Here is a 22,370-nt window from a genome sequence, read left to right on the forward strand (position 1 = left end):
GTCAGATAGGAGAATCTACTACATAGGTTGTATAAGAATTAAATGATAAGATTTCTGTAAAGACTTCAGCACAATTTCTGGCACAATGTAAGCTCACATAAACATCGGGATACTTTTCTTCTGCTGTTTCTCACATTATAAAAAAAAAAAAAAAGTGGTAGGATATATGTGAACAGATGTAGTTTCCTCAGTAAGCACTTCCTGTCTCAGTTTAAATGGTCCCCAGCATTTTCCTACGATTACTGAGCCCAGAGACTAAGCAAACCTATTTAGTGAGCCCAATATGTATTTTGTCTCTTCTTTTACAGTTACCCTGTTTTAGACTAGAAGTTTTAATACAGAGTAAGCTCTTTGTGGGTGCCAAGGGAAGAGGAGGTGGGGGTCTGTGAAAGGAATGGAAAAGGAAGATAAAATTTCTTGAACCCTTATGACATGCCAGGAACTGATTTAGGTATATCTGCAGTTAGTACATGAGGAAAGCTGCAAGATAACATCAAGATCTGAAAACCATCTTGAGAGGGGTGTGGGGATGAGCATTGTCTCTCTATCTAAGAGTTGAGCTTAGCTTTTGTTCTTTTATTCTCACCTGCAACTTCTTCAAATAGAGGAGAATGGAGAGATGAATTGTCTCTGGGTTGAGCTCTTGGCTACTTAATCTCTTAGTGTTCTTAACTTCGAGAAATCGCTCTATACAAGGCAGTAGTCATGCTTCCAGAACTCTTGAGTGTAGAGGACATAGGAGAGTGCTCATTTATTGATGAATTTATTCTATAACTCTTTATTTTGACACACTTATTCTACAACTCTTATTAGGACTGCAGCGATGAAAATGCCGTTTACCACTCCAACACTGATAGACACACAATGTTGAAGTGCCGGCGAAAAGATATTGGCCTAAAGGTGTTGGCATTTGTGCTGAACCTAAAAAAGTTGGAACTAAATAGAAAAGCAAAACTTGTCGGAGGCATGCACATACTTGTGCATGTATTAAGAAACAGGCTCCAGAATGACACAGACTGAGGCCTACATTTTGCCTCTGTCTCTATCCTGCTGTTGACCTTGGACAAGTTCTTTATGTTTTTTCTGAGTGTTAGTTGTGTTGTCTGTAAAATGAGGAAAAAGTACCTAACCTATATGAGTTTATGGTGAAGATCATAAAAGAAAATGTAGGTAAAAACACGTAGCACAGTGTTTGGCGTGTGAATCTTCAAAGATAATGGCTATTATTATTGTTTTCTGGTCTTCAGTGGTGTTCTTCAGGTCTTGCCTCTGTCGATAATCTTTACCCAGACCCCAGACCTCAAGTTACTTTATTAAAACAGCTTACCGAGATACAATTCTCATACCACACAATGTATCCATTTAAAGCACAAAGCTCAGTGTTTTTTAATATATTCACAGTTATCCACAGTCTAATTTTAGAACATTTTCATAAACACCAAAAAGAAGCCCACTACCCATTTAGCAGTCACTCCCTGTCCCTCCCTCTCCACTACCCCAAAACCAGCTCTAGGCAACCAGCAAATTACTTTCTGTCTCTACATACTGGCCTATTCTGGATATTTCATATGAATGGAATCACACTATGTGAGTTTTTGTGACTTAGAATAATGATTTTGAGGTTCATCTATGTTTGAGAATGTGTCAGTACTTCCTTCCTTTTTGTGGCCAAATAATATTCCATTGCATGGATATACCACATTTTATTCATCCTTTTACCTGCTCAAGGACATCTGAGTTATTTCCACTATTTGGCTGTTATGAATAACGATAATAAGAACATTTATAACCAAGTTTTGTAAATATATGTTTTCATTACTTTTGGGTAGATACCTACAGGTGGAATTGCTGGGTTGGAGGGCAGCTCTATGTTGAACCTTTTGAGAAACTGCCAGATTGTCTTCCAAAGTGTCATTTTACATTCCCACAAGTACCATATGAGTATCCTCTCCATTATTATCTGTCTTTTTCATTATAATCATTCGAGTGGGTATAAAGTGGTATCACACTGTGGTATTGATGTGGTTTCCCCTAATGGGTAATGGCATCTTCATGTGCTTATTGGCCATTTGTATATCTTCTTTGGAGAAATGTCTATTCAGATCCTGTGATAATTTTCAGTTTTAAGAGTGCTTTTTATATTCTAGATACAAATCCCTCATCAGATATATGATTTGCAAATATTTTCTTCCATTCTGTGGGGTCTCGTTTCATTTTCTTGATGGTATTGCTTGCAGCACAAAAGTTTTTCAAGCTTCTTTTTAACATAACAATAGAAGTCTGTATTTTAACATCTATCTCCTACAATAATAATGAAGTTTGGTAAACTTTCAATGGAAGAGTTGGCCTTGTACTTCATTGACAAAAGTGAGGCTTTCAGTATGTAAATTCCTCTACTCTTAACCTTTCCTAATACACAGTTATTCATCTACATGGGCATCTAATCTTATCTCCTTTCCTCCATTTATTCTCTTGAAATGAGGAGCACCATGTCTAGTAGGCCAACCTTCAAAATGGGTTCTTTTGTTTTTTTAATCATAGAATGTAATTGTCATTTATTGAAATAAGAAAAGCTTCAGAATAACAGATTTCAGGATAAAATTAGGAGTTTGTTTTTGAACATGATGAATTTTAGATATCTGTTAAACATCCAAGCAGAATTTTTAAAACAATTTTATTAAAATAGAGCTAACATACAACATTATATTAGTTCCAGATGTACACAATAGTTATTCAACATTTATATGCCTAAAGAAGTGATCACCATAAGTCTAGCAACCATCAGACACCATACTATCCTATCACATATGATTGACTATATTCCCCATGCTGTATGTTACATCCCCATAACTTATCTGTTTTATACATGGAAATTTGAACCTCTTATTCCCCTTCCCTTCCCCTCTCTTTTTTAAATTTTTCAATTACAGTTGACATTCAATATTATTTTATATTAATTTCAGGTGTACAGCATAGTGGTTAAACATTTATATAATTTAACAAGTGATCCCTCTGACTAACCTAGTACCCACCTAGCATTATACATAGTTATTACAATATCATTGCCTATATTTTTTATGCTATACCCTACCTCCCCATGACTACTTCTTAACAACCAATTTGTACTTCTTAATCCCTTCTCCTTTTTCATCCATTCCCAAAACCCTCTCATCGGCAACGATCAAAATGTTTTCCATATCTATGAGTTTGTTTCCATTTTGTTTGTTTATTTTGTTAATTAGATTCTACATATAAGCAAAACCACATTGCATCTCTCTTTCACAGTCTGACACTCCACTGAGCACAATACCCTCCAAGTCCACCCATGCTGCCACAGATGGCAAGAACCCATTCCTTCCGTGGCCAAGCAACATCTCATTATATATATGTACTACCTACTCTTTATCCATTCATCCACCAATGGACACTCAGGCTGCCTTCACACATGGACCATTGTAATCAATTCTGTAATGAACATATGGATGTACATGTCCCCTCAAAGTAGCATTTTGGATTCCTATGGATAATTACCCAGAATTGGGATTACTGAGTCCTTCACTGTCTCTTGGTATAGCCTTTGTTTTAAAGTCTATTTTGTCCAGTTTAAGTATTGCTACCCCAGCTTTTTTGTTTGTTTGTTTCCATTTTCATTAAATATCTTTTTCCCATCCTTTTACTTTCAGTCTGTGTGTGTTTTGTGGTCTGAAGTGAGCCTCTTGTAGATAGCATGTAGGGTTTTGTTTTCTTATCCATCAGCCACCCTATCTTTTGATTGGAGCATTTAATCCATTTACATTGAAAGTAATTGTTGATAGATATGTACATATTGCCATTTCATTATTCATATTTGTTAATTTTTTTTTTTTCCATCCTAAAGAAGTCCCTCTAAGATTTCCTGTTATACTGGTTTTGTGGTGATAAACTCCATTAGCTTTTTCTTGTCTGGGAAAATCTTTATCTGTCCTTCAACTCTAAATGATAGCTTTGCTGAGTAGAGTAATCTTGGTTGTATGTCCTTGCTTCTCATCACTTTGAATATTTTCTGACAATCCCTCCTGACCTACAAAGTTTCTGTTGAGAAATCACCTGACAGTCTTAGGGGAGCTCCCTTGTAGGTAACTAACTGCTTTTCTATTGCTGCTTTTTAGAATTCTCTTTGTCTTTAACTTTTTGTATTTTAATTGTGATGTGTCTTGGTGTGGGCCTCTTTGGGTTCATCTTGTTTGGGACTCTATGTTTCCTGAGCTTGTATGTCTATTTCCTTCACCAGGTTAGGGAAGTTTTCAGTCATTATTTCTTCAAGTAGGTTTTCAATTCCTTGCTCTCTCTCTTCACCTTCTGGTACCCCTATTATGTGAATGTTGGTATGCTTGATGTCTCAGAGGTCCCTTAAACTATCCTCATTATTTTGGAATCTTTTAATTTCTGCTGTTCTGATTGGGTATTTTCTGCTATCTTACCTTCTAAATCACTGATTCGAGTCTCAGCTTCATCTAATCTACTTGATTTCCTCTAATGTATTCTTCATTTCAGTTATTTCAGTCTTTATTCCTGACTTGTTCTTTTCTTTGTTTTCTATCTTCATTTTTATGTTTCCTATCTCTTTGTTGCAGTTCTCTCTGAGATCACTGAGCATCCTTATAACCAGTGTTTGAAACTCTGTGTCTGGTAGATTGCTTTGTTCTGTTATTTTGTTTGGGGAATTTTTCTTTGTTCCTCCACTTTGGCTGCCTCCCTGTGTTTGTTTCTATGTACAGCTGCTATGTCTCCCAGTCTTAGTAGAATGGTCTTATGTAGTCAGTATCCTGTGGGACCCAGTGGTGCAGTCTCCTGGTCACCCGAGCTGGATTCTGCAAGTGTGTCCCTGGTGTGGGTTCTGTGTGTCCCTCCTGTTGTAGTTGAAACTTGTTTGCTATTCGTACATCAATAGGAGGGATTGACCCTTAGGCTAATCAGTTGTGAGGACTGGCTGTGACTATAGTGGAGGAGCTGTTGTGCAGGCACTGACCCTAAAGAGCAGGGTTCATTTTAGCAGAGCTCTGGTGCCTGCCCAGTCTTTCTTTGGGTATGACATTTTTGGAGGTAGCCAGGTGATGCTCCAACCCAGTCAGAAGTTGGCCACTGGGCCTGCCAGCTCTAGGGCCTACTGGGAGGGGACCTGCTGCAGGCCGAGTTCAGCAGCAGTCTGTGCCATGTCCAGGGCCACCTGGCGTAAGCCACAAAGCAATCTAGAGATGGTCACTGCCCATGCTGTGCTTGGAGGTGTCTTGAGAGGCCAATCTGCAAACCAAGGCCAACTGTCACTAGTGCCGGGCTTAGTGCTGCTCAGCCAAAGGTACAAGCCACACTGAAGACATATGCTGTTTATTTGGGATTTGTGTACCTTTGAGAGATTTTAGGAAAGGCTGTAGTATGAGCCAAGGAAAGTTGTTTATACAGAAAAGGCCACTAGAAGCAGCTTGGGTTTGCCTGAAAGTTAGATAGGATGTGGTCTCAGGGAATCACTAAGGCAGGGAAGACAAAAGATGGTAGTCAATTTGGTGGAAACTTAGATATGGCATCTGTGTGTGTCTGCACACAGCGAGTGGGAGGGCTTAACAATGAAACATTGGCTTCCACCAGCTCCTCCCTCTGGGAGAAAGCTGCCTGTCCAGTCCACACCCTGAAGCTAAACAATTCAGTTCCTCCCACATGTCCCTGGCATCTTTCAAGCTGCTGCCCCAGTGCTGGAGCAAGTGAGTCCATCAGTGAGTAAATCTATGTGAGGCCCCTTTAAAGGGAACGCCTGGGATTGCAGCCACCCTCCATCTCACTCAGCCCCAATCTCTGCTGGTTTTCACAGCCAGAAGTTATGGGGAGTTTTCTCCAAGGTTTCAGTAAACCTTGGGCTGGGGAGAGACTAGGACCCCTCACTTCTCAGGGGGGAACCTCTGCAGCTGAGAAATCAGTCCCAATTTTTAATGGCCATATGTTGGTGTAGGACCAGCCCGTTGCATGTCTCTGCCCTTCCTACCAGTTAATTTTGATAGCTCCTGTATGTCTGTAGTTGTAGGGCTTCGGTTCAACTAGACTTCGGGCGATTCTCAGTAATGGTTGTTCTGTGGTTTGGTTGTAATGATGTGGCCCTAAGAGGAGGTGAGCACAGAATTTACTTACTCTGTCATGTTGGCCAGAAATCTCTCAGCTCGGTTCTTGACTGTATCCTCTCTTTCTTCTCCCAGGACCTTCCTCCATCACTTATTCCCCCTTTCTCCTAGATCTTTACAATGTCCCTCTCTATCTTCCTTCAGCCTATGAACAAGCTTAGCTCACTCACTCTCATTTTGAAGAAAAGCAAAATCTCTCAATATCTGCATCCTTCAAATATAGTTTTCTAGCCACTATTTCCACCCTGCACTTCACTTGGATGTTCTATAGATAAATTCCAACTCAGTATGTCCAAAATAAATTCCCCTCCTCACTCCACATTTGCTGCAGTCTGTATTTCCATTCTTAGATAACAACACCATCATCTATCACTTAACCAAATTCACATCAGACTCTCTCCGGCATCTACCTTCCATACCATAAATCATCTTGGCCTTTCAGCTCACATATATCTCATAGACTGAACCTTGTTATCTTAAACAAATGACCTAAGATTAATTTGTTAGCATCTCTCCCCTGAAATATTATATAGTCTCCTAACTAGTCTTTCTGCCTCAGTTTTGCCACCATTAAAATCTATTCTCCTTAATACATCAGGAACAATTTAGACAAAATTAAATAGATGATAGGGTTGTTACCTTACCAGGTAGTGCACGTTACTGGTTGTGTGAATTTGATAGCTCTTTTATTTTTCTTGAGCCTCAGATTTCTCACCTATAAAATCGGAATGATAAACTTAGGCTTAGAGTGATTGTGAAAACTAAATGAGAAATACTTGTTACAGTAAGTGCACAATATATAGAGTCCTTACATGATGGTGAGACCACATCATCTCCTAGGTACCCCTGAATCGGCAAGAAAATAAAATGGGCATATGAGAGTTGTGAGAGGCTTGACTTAAAGTCAGGAGCTCCTTGGAATGCTCTTAATAAAAAGGACATTGGTTTCCTTTTCTATAATATGAGATTTTGTAAAAATTAAAACAAACAATAAAGACAAAGTGCCTAATGGAATGACTGGCAAATAATAAATCTGAGATGAAAAAAAACAGAAAATAAGTAAGAACAAACCCAAAGCGGAATCAACTATGCCAAGGAATGGATTCTTTTTTCTAAGTATTGCCCATTACTTATTTGCTGGCATCTGTTTTTTAAATCTGTAATTATTCTATTCAAAAGTGTGCTTTCATTGGTGATAGTTGGTGGTGATGGTGTTTAAGTTTTGTCATTCTAGAGGATAGTCAGCAGTGGGATTATTGGATGATCGAGGATGTCTGTTTTTCAAATTCAACAATAGTTATTATTCCCCAGATGTTAGCTCTGTTAACATTCATTTTTCAGGACACCTCAGCTTTCAGCTTCCCAATCATGCATGGTATTTCTCTTTTCTTTCTGTGTACAGGGTGGCACCAATCTCAGTTTCGCCTTTGAGATTCAGCAGAAGATCCTGATGGAGGAAGATAATACCCAGAGAGAGATGCCCCAAGAGGATGGGGTTGGTGGCATGAAACTCTTAGGTGAGAACTCTGGGCATGCACTTCATTCTCAGAGATTTTCAGTAAATACTTACGCGTACCTACTGTCTTCCATAAATATGGAATGACTGAGCATTGTTCAATATAAACCCATGAGTCCAGTAAGCAGATAGCCTAAGGCTGGCAATCCTTCACTAAATATTTGGTCATGTGCTTATTTACCTCACTGAAAGCATGTTGAGGTTCTGTTTAGACCAGATGCTAAGTGACAGGTAGGCCAAAGCAGCTAGCATGGCAAGATCTTTTCCAGTGACTCATCAGTCATTCAAATATCAAAGCCCACATAAAAAGGGGTGGAAGAGACCCAGAGAGAAAGGCATCACATTTTTAGGCTCTCTGGAAGAGCAGCTGATTCTGCTGTCTCCTTGCAGGAGATATGAGGCTCCAACCCAACTACACCCAATTCACACGGTTTAGTGCTAGTTGAACCTTTGTAATGTGTTCCCCAGCATTCAAAACAGAACAAATGAACTCATAAAATGTATACTTTCCTCATTATTTTTTATTATGCCTCAGATGGTCAAGTAACCAGGGAGGAGGTGCTTGGGGATATGCTGGGGACCTGGTGTCAATTAACCTCATTAGTATTTCCCTGAAACCAGCTGATGATCTCTGCACAGCAAAGTCCTTTCTATTAAGGAAGAGTGACTTTAAGCTAGATCTAATTTTTCATTAAGCTCTAGACACAGAAGTTAAAATATATTATAAAACTCCTGTATTAGTATTAATGAAAGTTCTCCAGAGAAACAGATCTATCTATCTATCTATCTATCTATCTATCTATCTATCTATCTATATATATATATATATATATGTGTGTGTGTGTGTATATATATATGAAGCAATCTATCTCATATATATATATATATATGTATATATATATATATATATGAGATAGATTGTTTCATGTGGTTGTGGGGGCTGGCAAGTCTGAAATTCGTGGGGTAGGCTTCAGGCTGGAAATTTAAGTAAGAGTTGATGCTGCGGTCTTGAATCTGGATTCTGCAGGCCAACAGACTAGAAATTCAGGCAGCATTCCTATGTTACAGTCTTGAGGAGATTTCCTTCTTCTTTGAGAAACCCCAGTCTCTGCTCTTAAGGTCTGAACTAATGGATAAGGACCAATCACACGATGGAGGGTAATTTGCTTTACTCAAAATCTATTGATTTAAATGTTAATCGTATCTAAAAAACATCTTCACAGCAACATCTAGACTGGTGTTTAACCAAACAACTGAGTACCATAGCCTAACCAAGTTAACACAGAATTAACCACCAGAGCCCTCTTATCTTAGGGAGTTTAATGTCTTGAGCAGAGATGGAAGATAAAACAGAAAATTTGCAATCCAATAATGTGAAGTACATTGGTACCTTACCAAGACTGGGGATAGAGTTGGGAAAAGCTTTCTGGAGAGCATGATTCCTTGTTTATTGTAAGGGGAGAAAGGAATGAACATGATACATGGGAATAACTGCAAGAAGTGTATTATGATTGAAAATTCCCATCCTTGCAGGGAGAGGAGGGGAGGAATGGTAATCCACTACGTGGAAACATAACCTGGAAAAACCACGTGACTAATTTTTTTCTTTATTTGTTTAAGGCTATACTGAAGATTCTTGATTTATTTTATCCTAAAGACTTGGAGGAGTTGCTGAAGAATTCTTAAGATTGAAGTGATGAGATTAGATTTTCAGTATTCAAGACCGATTCATATAATTATTCAACAGACATTTTATAGTGTCTGTCATGTATGAAGTATGGTAGGAGGCACTGGTGATATAATGGTGAACAACATAAAAGGTCCCTGACCTCACAAAGCTTAAAATTTAATGGGGGAAAAAGGAAAAGAAAGCCAAATAATTACAAATTTTAATAGTGCTATTGAGAACAGATTTATAAGCTTTATAATTCCAGTGTCTGTCTAATGCTGTCCTACTCAGCCATCACATCCATGCCACAGGTGCCAGCTTGAAAGACAAAGTAATCACTCAGCAACTGCTCTATATCCCATCCCTTCTCTGGCGAAATACACAGGGTCTTGGAGTTGATACTTCCTGACTCTCCTAAGTGTGGATCTTAGCTTTCCCTTTAGGCCCTTCCATCTTCCATTGCTTTGGCTGGGCCTTGTCTACCACACATCCAGTAACCCTCTAGCCCCAGCCCTAGTGAAATTTCATCTCCCCCTGACCCTTGGGCTTGTTCCTGGCCCTTTCTAGGAGTAGGAGTTTAGAATATCAGGCAATAAATAAAGACAAAGGGGATGGAGAGAAGAGTAATATTGACAGATATTTAAGAGGTAAAAATGATGGGATTCGGCAATGGATTGTCAATAGAGACTGAGAAAAAATAAGACAATGAAGACATTTTCCAAATCAGGGGATTAAATGACTAAATACAAGGGGGGTGACCTTTAGTTATCCAGTATAACAAAGGAGGGTTAAGGGGTGCCAGTGGAGGAAGGTGTTAATGATTTAAATGTTTTTGGTCTGCTGTGCCCAGGAGACATCCCGGTGAAGTTGCACAGTATATAATTGCCACCTTTCCCCATGGGTACCCCTCAACCCTCCTTCTTTCTTATACTGAGGATTGTGGCAGTTGGAATGAAAAACAAGGGATTGATATATCCAATAGGTTCACAACACATTCAACTATTTATAGTCATAGAGAATTTAACATGAGATACTAACAGGCCATGAGAGAAAAAACTTTAAGGACTAATTACCAGTTAAATATTCATCAGGGATAATGTTGCCCTTCACCTATGTGGATACTTCACATATATGGAGCCTGTGTAAGGAATTTTCCACCTGGATGGTCACTTTGATTAACTTTAAGAGCCAGGTAGGATGAGGGACTAGCTTGTGCAACAGAAAAACAATCAAGCATATCAGTGCTTGTCTTGGTTGCATTGCCTACCAATGCTCAACAGACTGGAAGAATGGAAAACACTGAGGTGATTTCCCCCCACCAGCACTCCAGCTGTTGAGGGTCCTCAAACCTTATATAGGCTTTCTTATAAAAAGCCTATATAGAGGAATATAAGCCTATATAGATTCCTATATAGAGGAATCAGAGGGAGAAGCACAGAAAGCTCTGCCAGTGGGCATGGGCGAGGGAGAGGGAAACACACCCTTTAACCACACCCATATTTGCCTTCTTGACTAGCAAATTCATTCAATATATATAACTTACCTCTTGTGCATTGTTGGGTTGCTAAATCTTTTGTAAAGTTAATTTTAATATTAACATTAAAGATATAGTATATCCATCTACCCATGTTAAAGTTCTGGAGGTCCTTATGTCAAGCTTATAAGTATAATACTAATACCTTGGGAAGTGGCTTCTTGAAATCAACAGGAAAAGGACGTTTTAAATAGACTTTTTTTAAATTCCTGTTGGAGAAACGCGGTAAATGAATTTTGATCATCTTCTTTAGGCATAGTTGTAACTCACAGAAACTCCTGGCTCCTGAGAATAGCCAGAAATTCAAATGAGTCTAAAAGAACTGTACTAGCCATAAACATCTCTCTTTGTATCTGGGAAATAAATGCTTCAGACAACCATTTAGAACTTCCTGAGCACTGACACTAAAACTCTAGTCAGAGCTGGGTGCTGTACAATAATGTTTTTATTAGCTCTCTTAACAACTCCCCTGAGAGAAATAATGCAATTAGCCCCATAATGTGAAACATTAAAAAAGGTCAAGCAAGTAGCCCCAAGCCTCTGGTGACACAGCCGGTACATTAGAATTTTAAGTCACTGACTTGTCAGTCCAACACTTGACCCAACAGCTAAAAGTTACCTGTTTCATACTTATTTCTGTAAGAATGTTAGGATCTATGAGTATGGAGTCATCATAAGATGAAAAAAAGGATGGCAGTCAAGAGTAGGTAGGGAGATTCAGTATCTTAACTGGGCTTTTATGAATATTCAATTAAGCATCCTTGAATTCTACTGACACCTTTGTTTAACATATGAAGAAATAGAATCAGTGCTGATTTATTGGAGTATTTAAAATCTTTGTTGGGAGCTCATCTTTCTCTTTCATCCTAGCCCTATGCAATCAGTTTCGACTTCCTACACAGCCACTGGCTCTTCCTGTATTTGTCAGGCAAGGAGGAGCCAGTGCAAGTTTAGAGCAAGGAAATGACATAATTAAAACGGTATTAGACATAAAATGTAAAATACAAAGCCCCATTTCTCCCCTCCCCCCAAATCTGGCCTGACTTCCTGTGTCTTGTCTCCCAAGCACTGTGGGTTCAGGCAGGCTGCGTTAGTCACTTCTTCCCTAACCTGCCTCGGCTTTACTGTGCCCCTGCCTTATTCATGTTATCTCCTCTGCCTTGAAGGTCCTGGCTTTCAATAAGAAAGTCACATGCATTTCCCTGATAGACTCATTGGGCAGAAATACCTTTTTTACTGTGTTTTTTATTACGTTATCACATTACAGTTATATGCTTGGCAGTAAATTCCTCATATAGAGACACATAAAAATGTCAATTTTAGCTCCATTTCCTACACATCTAGGCACACTGCACGAAACAGAGTAGATGCTTATTAACTTGCCTTTGTGTTTAACATTTCTCATGTTCTGAATCCTGGACCCCTTTTTGAGTTGTCAGAAGTCTCTAGTGCAGTGAGGTCTATTTATACATGACACATCAATTATCATACTTGGCTATTAAAGAGGCTGAGTCAGGGTTTAAACCCAAATCTGCTTGACACCAAAATCACTGATCTCACCACTGCACGCTGCCAATAAAAAGTTCTTGATTTTTTTGCTAAGAATCTTATCCCTGCCCAATGTGGCTCAAAAAATATACCCATATTATATTAAAGGGGAATGTAAAATCAAGGTATAAGATAACTGGAGGGATGAGGAAAGTCAGATGAAAAGGGAAAACAAAGAAAAGTAATAGAGAAGAGAAACTGAGTTTCCTGCAGTATCAAGGAATACCACTGACAGAGTCCTGTATTTTCTGTGATGAGCAGATAAGCTACAAAGAAAACTCCTTGTTTTAAGTCTATCATGCAGGGAAAGTAGACCAATTCAGGGTCCTCAAGTGATTAGAAAAGTGGGCCAGATAAACACAGCTGGGTTAGGTAAATTAATCTAAAGGAGACACACACACACACACACACACACACACAAACACTGCATCCTTTTATTGCCTGATTCCAATAAAAACTGTACAACAAAAAAGATTGGGGGTAGGGCAAAAGGAAACATTTTGAGGCAGAAATTAACCAATTGATCCAAATGTATTTAGATTATTCTCATAATTATAGAACCAATCTCTTAATAGTTTGAACATAAAGCAGCACATGGGGATAAATTTCCACTTCAATTTTGGTTAATTGTCTGGTGTTAACTTGATAAGCTATTGTTTTATTTATACTTCATATATGTCAATATACATTTGAGGACATACAGTAAAATACAAATATCTAATAATGTTATTGGAATAAAAATACACAGAAAACATAAACAAACAAACAAAAAACAGTAGAAAGCAAAATCTTTATTACTATTTTACTATATTTAACAGTAATTTTTAAATTAAATTTGTTGGGGTGACATTGGTTAGTAAAATTACATAGATTTCAAGTATACATTTCTATAATAGACCATATATATGTTGCATTGTGTGTTCAACACCCAGAGTTAGTTCTCCTTCCATCACCATACATTTGACCTCCTTTTCCCTCTTCTATCACCGCCTCCTACCTCTTTACCCTCTGGTAACCATTTAACTGTTGTCTGTGTCTATGAGTTTTCGTTTCTTTCTTTCTTTGTCTTGTTTCTTTGTTGCTTTCAGTTTTGCATCCCACACAAGAGTGAACTCATATGGTTCTTGACATTCTCTGCCTGACTTATTTCACTTAGCATGATAATCTCAAGATCCATCTATGTTGTCACAAATAGCAGTATTTCATCTTTTCTTATGGCTGAGTAATATTCCATTGTGTATATGTACCACATCTTCTTTATCCAATCATCTACTGAAGGACACTTTGGTTGTTTCCATATCTTAGTCACTGTAACTAATGCTGCAATGAACATTGGTTATATATATCTTTATAGATAAATATTTTCATATTTTTGAGGTAGATACCCAGAAGAGAGATTGCTGGATCATATGGTAATTCTATTCTTAATTTTTTGAGGAACCTCCATACTGTTTCCCGTAGTGGCTGCACCAGTCTGCATTCCTACCAACAGTATGAGGGTTCCTTTTTCTCTACAGCATCTCCAACACTAATTACTATTTGTCTTGCTGATGACAGCATTCTAACAGGTGTGAGGTGATATCTCATTGTGGTTTTGATTTTCACTTCCCTAATAGCTAGTGAACTTAAGCATTTTTTCATATGTCTGTTGGCCGTTTGTATGTCTTCATAGAAGTGTCTCAGAGCTCAGGTGCTGTGCCCATTTTTTCATGGGATTATTTGTTTTGTTGGTGTTGAGTTGTATGAAGTCTTTATATGCTTTGGATATAGCCCCTTATTGGAGGTGTTATTTGCAAATATCTTCTCCCATTTGGTTGGTTGCCTCTTTGTATTGTTGATGGTTTGTTTTGCTGTGCAGATGCTTTTTCGTTTGATATAGTCCCATTCATTTATTTTTGCTTTTGCTTCCCTTGCCTTTGAGGTTAAATTCATAAAATTCTCTCCAAACCCAAGGTCCATAAGTTTAGTACCTATGCTTTCTTCTATGCAATTTATTGTTTCAGGTCTTATGTTTAGGTCTTTGATCCATTTTGAGTGAATTTTGGTATATGGTGACAGATAGCATTCTAGTTTCATTCTTTTGTGCGTGGCTTTCCAGAATACTATATAAAGGACTATATGCCACCAATTTCAATAACATAGAAGAAATGGACAAGTTCTTAGAAATATATAACCTTCTTAGATTGAATCACAAAGAACTGGAAATCTGAATAGACAGATCAACAGTAAGGAAATTGAAACAATCATCCAAAACCTCCAAAAGCAAAAGTCCAGGACCAGATGGTTTCATGAGTGAATTCTACCAAACATCAGAGATGATTTAACCCTTGTCCTCCTCAACTCTTCCAAAAAATTGAAGAAGAGGCAATACTTCCTAACTCATTTTATAAGGCCAACATTACCCTAATACCAAAGCCTGGTAAGGATAACACAAACAAAGAAAACTGCAGAGCAGTATCTCTGATGAATGCAGATGCAAAAATCCTAAACAAAATGCTAGCAAATCAAAAACAACAATAAAAAGATTATATGTCAATATATGGATTTAATTCAATCCCCATCAAAATCCCAATAGCAGTTTTTTATGAAATAGAACAAAAAAATCATCGGTTTTGTGTGGAATCATGAAAGACCCCGAATAGCCAAAGCAATCCTAAGAAAAAAGAACAAGGCCAGAGGTATCACACTCCCTGACTTCAGTTTGTAGTACAAAAATGACAGTAATCAAAACAGCATGGTATTGGCAGATAAACGAGCACACAAACCAATGGAATAAAATTGATAAACCAGAAATAAACCCACATGTATATGGGCAGATAATTTTCTACAAAGGAGCCAAAAACATACAATGGAGAAGAAACAGCCTCTTCACACTAAATTTGATGCTGAGCTTCCTGGCAACCAAGATACAAAATGAAACATTGGTTGACATAGTTCTCCTTAACAATGATTGCAAATCTGGTGTGAAAATAGATGACGATAACTTTTCTGAGAAATGAAAGTGCATTGTTTTTTATTTAAGAGAAAGGTGTCCTAATACTAAATTCTAAAAAGAGCTTATGATGAGGAACTCACCAATGGCTGATGTCATTGATGACAGTTCCACAGGAGAAAGGCAAGTGTGGTTGGAAGTTATTATTTTGAAGAGGACATAATGCTTATACTCACTTATAAGTGAAATAAGCCAAACACAGAGAAAAAAACAACTGTATGATCTTACTTTTATGTGGAATCTAAAAGAATCATATGCATAGAAGCAGAGTAGAATGGTAGTAACCAGGGGTGGAGAGGTAGGGAGATGTTGGTTGAAGGGTACAAAGTTGCAGTTATGTAAGAAAGTAAGTCCATATATCTAATGTACAGCATGATAACTACAGTTAATAATACTGCATTGAATATTGGAAATTAGGTAAGAGGGTAAATTTCAGGTGTTCTCATCACACAGATACAAAAAAGGTAATGATGTGAGAAGATATGTTAATTAGCTGGACTATAGTAATCATTTCACTATGTGTATGTCCATCAAATCATCATGTTTTACACCTTAAATAAATGCCATTTTAATTTTTTTTAATTTTAAAAAAAGAAACTACACTTTGAGTGTTCCCAGTATGCTTTCTAGCTCTTGTGCAAAGCATGGGGCATATATTATCACATTAATTCGTAGAAATATGAGTTTGGTGTTATTGGTCCCATTTTTCAGAATACAAGTTTATTTCTCCGTGAAGATAAATAACACATTCAAGTTACTTCGCTAGTAAGGGGACCAAGTAAAGGTTTAAACCCAGATCTGCCTGACTCCAAAATCAGTGATCTCTCCACTGCACTCTGCAAATAAACAGTTCTTGATTCTTTGCTAAGCTATCAGCGCAGAGACAGGAAAAGATGTACAGATTCAGGACATAAGAATTAATCACGTCCATCCAGTCTTTGCTACTGAAAGGGTACAATAGCAAAATTAAATCCAAATGAAATAATCCATAAATAATTCTTATATCACTATGTGCAGCACCTCACCTTTCCCCACCTGAGAGGGTGAAGGATACAGAAAAGTAAAATCAGGTACTGTAACCATTACAGCTCTTAGAGAAGGGAACAGAGAAGGCATTTCTGCTGTGTAGTTTACAACACAGTATCCCTAATGGACAACAGAGAATGGCAGAGAGAGGGAGGTATGGCTCTGGTCTGTGATTGAATGGGGACTTCATTTTAAAGAACCCAGGAAATGGAAAAAGTAGAAAGAAAGTGCTCGTTTCTTTTTTTCTTTCTGTTTTTAAAAACATCATCAAAACTAAAGTCTGGTAATAATGATTATTACAATAATAATAGGTGTTAAATTCTGAATGCCTTCTATACATTGTAAGATGTTGGGGTATGTGCTTCACATTTAATTTAGCCCTTGCACCTTGTTGATCTCTTCTATCTTCAGGTCTCTGTGGCTGAAGCTACAGAAAATCATGCTAACACATTAGGAGTGAGATGATTTGCTGGGTTTAGTCACTTTAGAAAGTAACATTAAATCAATATTCTTTGCTCCCCTTACATGTATCTATCAAGTCTTGGAGTATGATTTATACAAATATGAATATAATGATCCCTCTAGCTTTCGAGGAGCGTGGCTTTACTAAAAGAGGCAGAGATATCAACAGATGAAGCAAGGCAGTGAGAGCAGGCCAATGAGGATCACTTTTTGTCTAGTGATTAAGAATTATTTATTTTACAGAAATTTCCCCTGATATATCCCTACTTAAAGAAGAGGTAGAGGGGAGCATTTAAGGGTGTGCATTCTAAAACCAGGCTGCCTGTGTTTAAATTCTGCCTCCACCAATTTATGAGCTGTGTAACCACTGACTCCTCTGTGCCTCATTTTTACACCTATAAAACGGGGGTAGGAATAGTATTTATAATAGTATTTACCCCACAGTGTTGTTATAAGGATTAAATTAATTTTACAGGAACATATTTGGAAAAGTGCCTGGCACAGATTATAATTGTTGCTCTCAATAAATGTTAGCTATTTTTTCCTCAGATATGAATATCATCAACTTAATTATGGCCATTCTAGATGTGTTGTGTTAGTAGACATACTCCTCAGACCCTTTGAGAGAGAAAACTGTCCTTAAGATGTCTGTCTAGTCAAGTGTATTGCTGGTTGTTCTGGGCAAGGAAATGTTTGCAACCATCGTGCTTTGGGTCAAAGCCATCATTCATTTTTGCATACCAACCACATGCCAGGTATCTTTTTAGGAGCACTTGAGATATGTCACGGGAGAGAGGCGACAAAAACCCCTATCTGAGTATATTCCCCAAACTGACTTTATACTTGTAGTTGAAGCTGAATAATGATGAATGTCAACTATAAATACATATATGTATATATATATATATATATATATATATATATATATATATATATATGGTCACAAGAAGTGAAGTACAGCATAAGGAATAGAGACAGTGGAACTGTAATGGCTGCATTCGATATCAGAGAGGTAGTAGACTGGGGGAGGGGGTTATCACTTTGTGAGGGGTATACATGTCTAACTATTGTATTGTTTTGTACACCTGAAACTAAAAAAAAAAAACAAAACTATCTGCATAGAACTTGCATTCTAGTGAGAAGAGTCAGACAAGGAATATGATTTTTAAAGTACATTTTGTAATATAATATAATTCTGTTGATAAAATTAAAGAAAGCTTACTGGATAATGCATTTTTAATTTTAAATAGAGCGGTCAGGGTAGGCATGAGGAACATGGTGACATTTGGGCAACGTCTGGAAAGAAGTAAGGAAGCAAGCCATACAGATGCTTGGAGGTGGATGAGAATTCAGACAGAGAGGACAAATAGCACAAAAGCCCTGGGATGAAAGTCTGTCTAGGAATCTAGTCCAGGAGTGGCCACTGTGGTAGGAGATAAGTAAGTGAGGTGGGAGAAATGGGAGCTGAGGTCAGAGAATGACAGATCAATGGCCTTCTGGCCATTCTATAGATTTTGGCTTTTGCTTTGATTGTGATAAAGACCATTGCAGGATTTTAAACAGGGGAATGATATGAGCTGCCTTAGTATTTTAAAAGGATTGCTCTGGCTCTTGTGTTAAGAACAGCCCACATGGGGTCAAAAGTAGAAATAGGAAAAGGGTAAGCAAAGTCATGGTGTGGTGGTGGATTAGACGTGGTTGGTAATAAGAATGGAGGAGGAAGTAGTTGAATTTTACAGTATTTTGAAAGAAAAGATGAAAGGCTTTCTTGATGGATTGGATTTAAAAAGTGAGAGAAATAGAAAAGTCAAGGATGAAACCAAGGGTTTAGACCTGCCAAGAGGAAGACTTCAGTTATACAGGATGGTTGGGGGATGGAGAGAGGACTGTCAGGGGATCAGTGTGGAAAATGTTAAGTGGGGGAAGCCTAGTGACATCCAAGTGGGCAGTTGCCTGGAGCCTGTCATAGAGGGGAGATGACCAGGCTTGAGGTAAAATTTGAGAGTCATCACCACATAGATGGTATTTAGTGCCATGAGACAGGATGAGATCACCAAAGGAGTGAGTGTAGATAGATAAGACAGAGAGAGGTTCAAAGTCTGAGCCCTGCTCAGACGCTGGGGGAAGAGAAGGGACCAGCAAAGGAGACTGAAAGGAGCAACCAGTGGGGTAGGAAGAAAACCATGAAAATGTGGTTTCATAGAAGTGAAATAAAATCATTTTAGGAGGAGAAAGCCATTAACTGCTTATTGCTACTGATAGTTCAAGTGAGATGAGGACTGAGTGCGATATCTTCCTATTTACTAGTTTGAGCTGGATAAGAATTCTAGGGATATAGCAGAAGCAAAAGCCTGATTGGAGAAAATTGGAAAGAGAACTTGGAGTCAGCTTTTCTTAACAATGCTTTAAAGGAGTTTTGCTGTGAAACAGCAGGAAAAAGGGGCAAGTAGCTGGAGTGGAAAGTGGAGCTGAGTTTTTTTGTTTTTAATATGGGAGAAATGATATGATTTTATGATGATGTGGATGACCCAATAAATGGGGAAACTTATGATACGGAAGAGAAAACTGTAGGAGCACTTATGTGTTGGATGGATCCCTGTATGTTTCTGTGGGGCAAAGAGCAGGAGAAAGAGGAGAAAAAGGACAGGGGAAAGAAAGTTCTATAAAACACCAAGCTGTCCATGGCTGAGCCTCTCCCCAAAATTGGAACTCAGACTTTTACTTGCAGAAATGAAAAGTGCATTAAATAAGCTATTTGTTGAGTGCCGCTCATGGTGTCAGGTACTTTGCATACATTATCCGGAAGCTTATTAACCACACTGCAGCTTCAGGATCATGATTAGTACACTATAAACGAAGAAATTGTTGTGGGAGCTAAAACAACTTGCCCAAAGCCAGACTGATCATAAGTTAGTGTGTACTTCATTGTGCTTTCTTGCTATTGTGAGTTCCTCGAGGGAGGGCTGATGGCCTTTTTATCTTTGTAACCCCAGAGACTCGCTCAAAACTTGGCAGAGGTTCACATTCCCGAGTACCACAGTCGCCGGCCACCCTGGGTCCATTTGGTTGGTTGCCTTCTACGGAAACACCGTTGCAGGACGTTCACATCAACGTTGTTTTCATTAACCACAGCAACACAAAACAACAACAAAAACCATGCTGTGAAATATAAAAAACTTTCAAAAGAAATAACTGAAAGGAAATTAGTATAAAATTATTTTAAAATCCTCAGCCCATAGCTGATTTAACGAAGCTGCTTTTGTGACGCATCAGGCACCTGCCCGGGGCGATCTGTCGGGAGAAGGTGCGGCCACCTGGCGTTTCCCTATCGGGTGAGGAAATCATCACCCGAGGACACGTACCCTCCCGCCCTTCTTCCAGGTCATTAAAAAAAAAAAAAAAAAAAAAAGACTGCCACAAAAGTCTCTGCTGCGCGGCTGTAAACGCGGCTTTGAGGAGCCTGATAATGGGGTGCACAGCCAAACCCCTCCAGCCGCAGTAAAGCCCCAACTGCAAACTGCTCGTGAGCTGGGTGGGTCACCAACTTCATTGCGCCATGTCCCTCGGTGCCAGCCGCGATGGCTAGGAAGGGGCCGAGGGCACTGGACCGAGCGGCGCGGAGCCCACCACCGCGGCCCGAGGGGGACCTCACCGAGGGGCTGTGCGGGAGGAGCACACCTTCCCTCCCTCGCCGCCCGCACCCGGCAGCGCCGACGCGCTAGGTGAGAAGGGGGCGGCGGCCGGCCGAGAGAAGCGGGCAGCGCCGGCTCCGCGCGTCCGGGCCGCCTCTCCCGGCGTCGCCTCCCCCGCCGCGGAGTTGGTTGGCGCCGGTTGCGCGGCCGAGGCTTGGGGGCGGAGAGGAGGCAGTGGCGGGCCGGGCCGCGGCGGGGCGCGCTGACTGCGCACCGCGAGGCCGGAGTGGCCCGACCGCTGCGGCTGGAGCTGCGGCGGGGCCGGGACCCGGAGCCGCGGGGTGGGAGGGAGGGAGGGAGGGAGGGAGGGCGGGCGGGCGGGCTGCGGCGGGGGCGGGCTGGGGCCAGGAGAGAGGGCGGCGGGGCTCGTGGAGAGCGGCGGCTCGGAGGAAAGATGAGGCGGTGAGTGGACTCCGGGGACGCAGAGTTTCTGGGCTTCTCTTGCGGGCTGTAGGGACAAAAGCCCGGGCTGCTGAGCTTTGGGGAGCCCTGAACCCCGGGGGAAGGGTGGACCTCGGGTTGCGAGGATCCTGGGGTAGAGGCGACGCTCACAGAGCGATGGTAGGGGACAGGCGTGATTTGTGGGAACCCGGGGCAACTTTTGCTGAGAACTCGGGGATACCCGGAGAGAGAGGGATCGGGACCTTCGGGATAGAGCTGCTTTGTCGCTGAAGGCGGAGGAAAGAGAAGGTCCGCCGCCGGATGGTGCGGGGCGCGGGATTCAAAGAAGACCCCCATCCCCAAGTGTGTGGCTAGCTGCGCTGCTGGTTCCACTTTGTTTCAAAAGTGGGGCTCGCGAGTTGGAAGCGCCCAGAGCCTCGGATTCCGAGTTGGTCTTGAATCCCCCAAAAGTATGGTACGGCGGTCTCCGCACCCCTAAAGATACGGTCGGAAGGGATAGGAGATGTTTTGAACCTCTGTTTAACCCGTGCCCAGCACAGCGGAGGCGCTGCTGAGAGGTTGGCTGGTATATTTAATAACTTAGCTCTAGCAGTGATCACTTATTAAACAGCCAAGGACCTGGCTAACTCCCGCCACCGCCAGGAAATTAAAAGGCTGACAGGCTGTCCCTTGCAGGGTTGGGGTTTCCTGTCTGAAAGAGTTTCGGAAGTTGAACCTAATTTCAGCGCCTACCCACCTACCTTTCGAGTGTAAAGAGAGAACTGCGCCCGCAGCCTTTTTTGTTGGTAGACTTGCCCCAGGCTGGAAATCCTCTGGGCTGGCTCTGCCCTCATCCCTAGAAGTCTTTCCTCTGCAGCTTCAAAGCAGTTCTCAAGAGTTCTAGAATGCACAGCTAAGTTACAGCCAGACACAGCTAGGAGTGGAACTAGGAACGGAGGCTGAATAATGTGGAGTCCTTTTAGTATAAATATGCACTAGCCGCATTTCCCCTCATTATATGAATGTGTAAGTTACAGATATTTATTTTCAAGTATTGGACTTGTAACTTTAAGCTTCCTAGCCTGGCTTAATTTAAGCGTTTGAGATGTGTCTCTGAGATGCTCACATTATCTGAATTCAGCTGGGGGAGGTCTAAATGAAGTTCACAGTTTCAGAGAGTTAAACTTTTGCCCTGAGAGCACTTGAATTCTTGGTTCCTGGTAGGATAGCAACAGAGTAGTTGGATTTGGAATAAATAAACCTTTACAATTCCCCACAATTTTAACAGAATGGCTGCATCACTGGTACCATCGCCCTCAATTGTGTAAATATTTGTTCAAATAAAGAGCTAAGGTTCCCTGAAAAGTAACAGTTGTGTCTGTTCATGATTCCCTTTTCATGTCC

General features: G+C 40.1%; 1 protein-coding gene across 13 annotated transcripts in view; it reads left to right on the forward strand.

The window, feature by feature from the left end:
- PHLDB2 (pleckstrin homology like domain family B member 2) overlaps nucleotides 1–22,370 on the forward strand; it is a 241,156-nt gene that overhangs the window by 116,227 nt on the left and 102,559 nt on the right. For 8 of the 13 annotated variants that reach the window (XM_081065311.1, XM_081065318.1, XM_081065322.1 and 5 more), the window contains exon 2: nucleotides 7,549–7,663. In XM_081065311.1, coding sequence (XP_080921437.1) covers nucleotides 7,597–7,663 — 67 coding nt within the window. In that variant the 5' untranslated portion in view covers nucleotides 7,549–7,596. Of the gene's footprint in view, nucleotides 1–7,548; nucleotides 7,664–20,900; nucleotides 20,988–22,370 lie in introns of those variants that run through there. The other 5 variants (XM_081065312.1, XM_081065315.1, XM_081065319.1 and 2 more) reach the window with 3 other exon arrangements.

This window comes from Rhinolophus hipposideros (genome assembly GCF_964194185.1).
Source record: "Rhinolophus hipposideros genome assembly, chromosome: 2".
NCBI lineage: Eukaryota > Metazoa > Chordata > Mammalia > Chiroptera > Rhinolophidae > Rhinolophus > Rhinolophus hipposideros.